This window comes from Habropoda laboriosa, unplaced genomic scaffold (genome assembly GCF_001263275.1).
Source record: "Habropoda laboriosa isolate 0110345459 unplaced genomic scaffold, ASM126327v1 scaffold54, whole genome shotgun sequence".
In the NCBI taxonomy this organism is placed as follows: Eukaryota; Metazoa; Arthropoda; class Insecta; order Hymenoptera; family Apidae; genus Habropoda; species Habropoda laboriosa.
This window is the reverse complement of record NW_017100156.1, coordinates 345306-353211: the sequence shown is the minus strand read 5'-3', so window position 1 is coordinate 353211 and position 7906 is coordinate 345306. Positions and strand designations below refer to the sequence as shown.

General features: G+C 28.7%; 2 protein-coding genes across 2 annotated transcripts in view; one reads left to right on the top strand and one right to left on the bottom strand.

Moving 5' to 3' along the window:
* Positions 1–478: 478 nt before the first annotated feature.
* Positions 479–5857, bottom strand: LOC108576682 (trafficking protein particle complex subunit 8). Its single transcript, XM_017939728.1, is given in 9 exon segments — positions 479–746; positions 874–2123; positions 2194–2934; positions 3018–3203; positions 3286–3805; positions 3930–4427; positions 4494–4739; positions 4816–5257; positions 5539–5857. Coding segments are annotated over 9 exon segments (4308 nt in total). The 5' UTR covers positions 5696–5857.
* Positions 5858–7609: 1752 nt separating this feature from the next.
* The window catches only part of LOC108576561 (GTP-binding protein 1), a 2469-nt gene continuing 2172 nt past the window's right edge, over positions 7610–7906 (top strand). Inside the window, exons 1-2 of the mRNA XM_017939577.1 lie at positions 7610–7711; positions 7786–7897. Of these exons, the coding sequence (XP_017795066.1) occupies positions 7610–7711; positions 7786–7897 (214 nt within the window). The remainder of the gene's footprint in view (positions 7712–7785; positions 7898–7906) is intronic.

Here is a 7906-nt window from a genome sequence, read left to right as displayed (position 1 = left end):
TACAGCATTCTGTAACTATAAGTCTATACATTTTGTTTCTTTATTTTGATTTAAAAGATATTAAGTGTTGATCCAAAAAATATGATATAATTGTCCCAGTACAGTTTTAACATTTACGCAAGAGATTACAACTGAGCATATTTTTATGTGAGATGTGTTTAATGTATTAATTTATAATAATGTAATTTACAAATATATTTTTAGATACAATTATTCTATTTGGAACAGCTATTATAATGCATGCTGTAACAAATATTTAACATACTTAAAAGAAACATGTATAATTTAACACATTAGAAAATAGGACACATATTAAATAATACATATTACACTTTCACAAAGATATGATAGCTAATAATCTAATGTATACTATATATTTACATAGTATTGAGGAATGATTTCAAATTACATAAACGAAATTTATTACACTATTTAACAGTAGTAATAATCGTAATAAGTATACCTCTATATTTTTTAACTATTTACTATTACCATTAATAATACATATGCTTTCCATTTTCCACTTCTGTAAGATGAATTCTCTAGTATTTACAACCCTTACAGACACTTCTACACGCGCTGCTAAATCGTATGTTCCAGGGGCTGGAAGTACGGCTTGTAATTTTACAGTACTGTTTGTACGTGGTTCTATGTGAGAACAGATCGCTGAATGACAAGCGTATCTGTAATACGCAGAAGCTTGTGGAGAATATAATTGCGATTTTATATTCGGAAGATGACTTTCACTGAAAAGAAATAGAATAATTTATAATACAATAATGAATAGAAATGGTGCTTTTGAAAGCGGAAAACTTTATAAATGTGTATATAATACAACGATTAAACAAAAATATTGCTCCAAGTAATATTTACCTGCTAGTACCTATTGTGTTGATTTTAATATCGATTTGTGATTCTAAATGATTCTGTATGTACATTATCACTGGAACGAAACACAATCGTCTTTGACCAAAATTATGCGTAATCTGTCTAGCATGACTTAAAGAAAAAGAAATGATGTTCTTTAAAAATTCTGTTTCTAATGCTTGTTCTTTATTAGTCACAGCCAAAGAATCTGGTATGTTTCTATCTGGTCCAAAAATTTTCAAACGTCCTGCATATTCATTTGATTCAATTTGGATTTCTTTGGGATGTTTGTAAGTTTTATTCAAGTATTCAATATCAAGATGATGTTGACCAATTGCTCGTCTAGTAATAACTCCGTTTTCGATTATTTTTGCTCGCCATTTGAGAATTAAAGTAGAATTTAATGTCATAGTAGCAGATAATGATGTATATTCCACATTTTGTGGTAACCTTTGGGATTGCTGCTGTATTTCAGCTACATTTTCATTAATATCTAGTGATGGAATATCCTTCCTTTGTATAAAATTGATGTACGGATAACGCACATCAGATTCGATACATTCGCTTTCCTGAGTTAAGGATACATCAGAAAATTTCGATTCGCTCTCACTTTTGTTTCTTAACTTAAGCATTAGATGAAACATTTCTTGAGGTTGTATTTTAATATCTGTTGACAAAACAGATGAACTAAATACGGACCAAGTATTACTTTTGAATAATACTTTAGATAATAAAATTTCATTCATAATTGGATCATGAACTTGATTTGCATTTTTTATGCATACTATCAAGTTTAATGTAGGTGAAACATCTTTAAGTAAGACACTTCTTGAAGCAATTGCATTAATTTGTATGGAATCCAAAACTGTAAAATGCCAAGTATGTCTACAAAGTCGATATCTTATCGTACATTTTGAATCAATATTTTCATAATAGAAAAGTAAATCTAAGCGATGAATTCCTTTTTCGTGAGGTGCTCGAATCCAAAATGGTATTGTATATGTCTCACCAATATTTAATGTATCATTATTGGAAGGTAATGGAATCTTCTAATTAATTTTCAATCATTGAATAAAACATAAATTGTATTTACCATCTTGTGTATTCGTGTGTTCATCTCCTAATGAAAAAAGTTTAGCATCGGTAGATGCTAAATAAATGTTTGACAGCGGTGAATTACCCACATTTTTTAATATAATATTTATTTTTTGCACTTCACCACATAACATTTCTGAAGACAGTTTGCTAAAGAAAATCTAAAAATAAATTTTTGCTAATTACATTAAACAAATACTTAACATGCAATTATATTAAAACATTAAATACCTGCATAAAAGGAGCTTTCTCAATAACATTCGTTTCTAATCTATAGTCTACACCATACATATTTGTACCAGGTTTTTCTTTAATATTTTTTAATTTAGGTCCCCTAATTTCAAATATTCTTTTTCCAGTAATAGCTATGGTTGGATTAACAACTGGTGGATCTATTACATGCGTTGGATTAGACAAGTCATAGTTTAAACCTAATACTTTTAATTCTCCTATTTCTTTTGGTATGAGGCATAATGTAATATTTTGTTTAGAAGTTGGTTGTAAAATAATTTTTTCAACTACTTGCGTTTCCACTGGCTTTAAATTCTCTGATGATCTCATTTCATTTGTGACTTGTTCATTAATGGAAGTAAATGACCATAACAAAGTCACATTAGACAATGGTAGCGGTATATGTAATGGATTATATAATTCAATAAAAAAATGCACTGGTTCATTTAAAACTGCATTTGGTTTAACACTATTATTACTTGTCTTGGAATACAATGCAACTGTAGGTTTGAATATCATAGGGGAGGATCCCTGAACTTCTGTTATTAACATCTCTTCCATTTTTGTCCATCTTACATCATCACATTCTTCAGTATCAAATGAAACATGACTTGCAGGAATATTATTTTCATATGGTTTAGCTAGAGGACCATACAATACTTTAATATTGTTACTATCTATTAATGGTAAAGGCAAGATAGGAAGCTCTTGTTGATTTGATAAACCTTCCTGCAACAATAACTACAGCATACAATTAATGTAAAAAGAATCAATACATATAAATAAAAGAATTATATGACATTAACAATACTAAATATGCATACATTATGGATATGTAAAAATTCACGTAAAAATGCAGCTTGCTGAGTAGCTGGTTGCTTACTGTGAGCATTTAGTAATTTTTCAAATGCTTTAACTGCTTCACTAACTTGTTTCAATGATGCAGCTTGTCTGCCAATCGTAAAATGTATATGGTCTTCAGCTAATGACCAACCTCTTCCATTATATACCTGATAATGGATATATAAATGAATAAAAAGTTACATATTTAATATAAAGTTATAAATTTAGTTCAACATTAACTAAAAATACCTGGTATGCTTGTTGATAACAACGTAACGAATGTTTTCTTTGGCCTGCTTTCGAAAATCTATGACCAGCAAGAACAGCGTGAAATGCATACTTGCGCATCATTTTTGGCCCAATAAAACAATATGCAGCTTGTTCTAACAAGAGTGCAGAACGCAAATCTGAATCTTCACTTGTCATACGAATTAATTGTTTTGCAGCATCTCCATATAAACTTCTACCCTTTAAACATTCTGCACTGAGTAATGTGGCTCTTGTTGCAAACTGAGGCATTTTACAACTGCTTGAATAAGTTAATATTGCATCGTCCATATATTCAATAGTTTTTCTATTAGTTTCACCTTGCATGAATGCACTTAAAGCAGCCATTTCAAGAGCACCTGCATAATAAAGCCAAGCTTGATCTGCTGCAAAATCTCTTTTTGCACTATGATATGTTTGGTAAGCAAGTGAATAGTGACCAAACATGAAACATAAGTCACCTAAGCGACGCAATTGTAATTCTGGAGATTCTGTTGTGTAACTGAAATCCAAACAAGCTGGAACTTTATATATTTATATATACTATGTATTATTCTTTAAATATAATACTATTAAACAAATTGTTATTATACAATAAGATGGTATATAAGTATCAATAAACATACATTACAGCATTTGATGGAGTAGGCCCTGGTATTCCAGGTTTATTTGTTCCAAACCATCGTCTTGTAGCACTAAAAAGTGATCTACTAACACCTTTCTTATTTGAAATTACATCATTCAATAAACCAATTTGTTTTTCCACATAGGGTAATAAACTTTTTAAACAAAATTCTGTTATCAATGCTCTTAGCCTTTCAAGATCTTGTGTGGATAATCTAGCACCATGTTGTGTTGTTATATAACTAGGAGAATCTGCCCAAACATTTACATTTATTGGTGTATCACTGATTGTTTGTCCTTTTCCATACACAACAGAACTTTGAGACTTGTCAGTTGTTGGACTTAAAGGATGAATTGTAACAGATACAGCTTCTTGTCCAACTTCTAAGTTTGTATTTGTTGATTCAGAAATTTCTGAAGAAAAACTAATAACATCGTTTTGATCTGGAGAAACCAACATAGAATTTTGTGGAGCTACTGGTGTTCCAGCTTGACTTGTCCTAAAATATAGAACAAACATTCACAAATATTCCATAAACTTTTAAAACATATAGTAATAAACATACTTATCAGTATCTGTTGTAACTTCATTTGGCATAGAAGAAACTCCACTGGTATCTGCAGGTGTACGAGGAGAACTATTCTGTTCACTACCTCCTGAGACTTCTGAATGTTTTACTAAAAATTGACTCCAAGGATCTGGTAAATGAATATTGTCATCAAATTGGCCTGGTGGTCTTGAATTCATTTGTAATAAAAAACAATTATTAGCACCATAAATATTTTTCATTTCTGTAAAAACTATTTCAGCCCTATAAAAATTGTAAACAATTAATTTTTAAAAACACAATTTATTATACAAAAAATAAAGAAAATGAAAATAAATACTTGTTTCTATCATCCTGTAAAGTATCATGTACTAAGATATAATATCTAAGCGTATTGTTATTAAACCATTTTGGCAATTTTCCAGGAATATTTTGATGTAATTGTGCACCCATATTTTGTATTTTTTCCAAAGGATTGTCCTCTGCTGTGGAAACTACTATCATACAAGCAAGAAAATGTTTTGTAAATTCATGGTCTGATGGGAATTGAACGCTCAAGAACATTTCTCTCCATGCTTCAAACCAAGGAACTGACACTGGTATATCAAGTTCTGTTGTGCCAATTCTAACAGAAGTTGTGTGTTCACACATGGCTGAATTAACTGCTTCATTTAACATTTTTCTAGCAATGCTTGGTTCTGGAGGCTGTGCATTAACATCTTGTATAAAAAGACGAAGATTTCTAACACTTACAGTATTTCCTTGTGGATCTTTAAAATGTCCTACGAAAATGAAAAATATATTAACATAAATCAATTAATATTTCACAATTAGTTTTTAATAAAAATTGCTTTTATCTTAGTTTCAAATATTATCAAAACGCAACAAAACTTATATCTACTCCAATAAAATAGCAGTAACAAAACAGATTTCTTTTGTTTTTTATTATTGTACAAAATATTTAGTCTTTTTACAACTATTTTTATTTTCTATCTATTCTTATAATGTAAATTAGTAATGAATCTTTGATATTAAAATATAAAAAGTATTATGAAACCCTTACCTTCGGTATTTAACTTACAAAACGGTTGCAGAAGTTCAACGAATGATAAATTATTTTTCTGACACACAGTATCAGCCGCGGCTGAACACACCGCAGCAATTTGTGGTGAAAAAGCATTACTTATAAACTCACGAGGGGTTAACTTACATTGAGCCATGATAATTGCTAGAAATTCTACAGGTAATCAAGGTTACGTGTTACTAATGAGTATAATTACACGATGATAATCATTTTAGACGCTACATTACTATCGCTTATTATCTTACAATTAGAAGTTGACAGAAGCCAAACTTTTAACACATTCCGAAGTAATGGTAAACATCTCTAACGAACAGCTGTTTTGTGAATATTTACCCGTGAAGGGTAAAAATATGGAGATGACATATACGTATCATAGTATCAGCCGGAAGTGTTTGTAGGCGGAAATTCTATTTATAATTTTTTTCGAATTCAGTCCTACAGATGGCACATATTTGAACAAGTTAATTTCATAAATACAAGAGTAATTAATCCCTTCATCTATTAAATACATTAAGAAATATGTAAAAACACATTTGCTTCAGCATGTTGAAATACATATACTCCATTATGTTGTCCTATTCCATGCTTGCAACACAAGTAGTATGTAAAATTGAATAAGTTTATTCATAGTATAATTGGATTTATTAAATTACATTACAATTTTATTATTTACATTAATTGAAGTAAAAAGTTAAATATATTGTAAATATAAAATTATCATTTGCTACACTTTATATAATTGTTTTTATTTAAAAATATCAACTCGTCATAATTAAAACATTGATACTTTTACATTTATGTTTATATTAACAATTAATACCAATTTAACTTTGAATACTTTAAAGAAGTATAATGATGCACGATTAACAAAATTACTAGTAATATTACTAAATTTTTAATATTCCAGTGTACATAATCACATTTTATTAGAAAATGTACATTTTTTAATATATTAATATGAATAACATTTCATAATGTTATGTAACAGTATTTCATTATTAACTGAAATACTTTATTAAAAACACAAATTTTTATAATATTTTAACTCGTACACATTTTATGGCGTTTACATACATGTAATTTAAAAAGCTACTTCAATTTTACAAATTAAAAGTTGCATAACTGAAAAGATCGATTACGGAAGGAACATCGAGAATATCGTTTGCTTCAACTATCGATAAATATTGTCGATGGTGCACAATCCGCATAATACACACACACAACAATTGCTTTAGATCATCATCTTGTACGGAATGAGATCGCGCAATCGTTGACAGATTTTTCGTAAGCACATCAGTGTTTTCAGTCACGTAAATTTTACTGTGATTACGCAAAAAAAAATAGTGCAGAATACAAGCATATTGTAACAGGTACAAGAATATGATTATTCTTATGTAAACGACTATAAGCTTTCATATGTTAGTTTACTTTCACATTCGAATTGTATGTGTGTTGAGTTAGTTTGCAGTATGTAGCAACATATTTCTTTCAAGATAAACAGCAAATTCTTATTCATTTAAACAAATGATTATAAAATTTTTCACTAGTTAAGGAATATATATTTTTATGTCAAAAACATCAAGAGTTTATTTTTGGATCTAATTTAAATTTTGCTGCTTAATGCAGATGTTTATTTTCAAAATATTTCATTGTTATGAATATATTTTGTATATATGTGCACTGAGTTTCAGAAATAGATTAAAGTACTTGATAATTTTGTTTACATTTACGAATTTGAAATATACTAATTTCATATACAAAATTTAATGTATAAATGTTTTCTTTTACATTATTCCAGCTTTATAGTAAATGATATGTGGCAAATACTTACACAAATTCTGCATCTAATCATTTAATGTAAATTGATGTAAGATCAGAATAGTTAGTATGCATGTACTAATACCAAAAATCTACAGAAGAAGATTTGGATTCAAATATTGGAAGATGTTTATTATATTAATGTGTCAATAAATAGTTAAAATTTTTATATGAATGATTATACTATATTGATAAATACAATTTATCGAAATATACAATATAAAAATAGAACATGGCAGGAAGTGGTCCCATTATAATACCAAACATAAAACAATTACATGAAAAAGATCATGCATCTACTTCTAATGTTGATTATTCCAATATTAGAGGAAAGGTATATTTCCTAATACCTTATTTAAATGATATATAATTTTATAGCATTAACTAATGGATTATAATGAATTCTAGAGTGTCTTAGTTAGTCCATCAGAAGATCAATATGAATTGTTACTTAGGCGCTTAAAAGAGAGAATTCAAGATGGTGGCAGTGAGACAATTTTTGATATTGGTATTGGTGAAGGTTTGTATT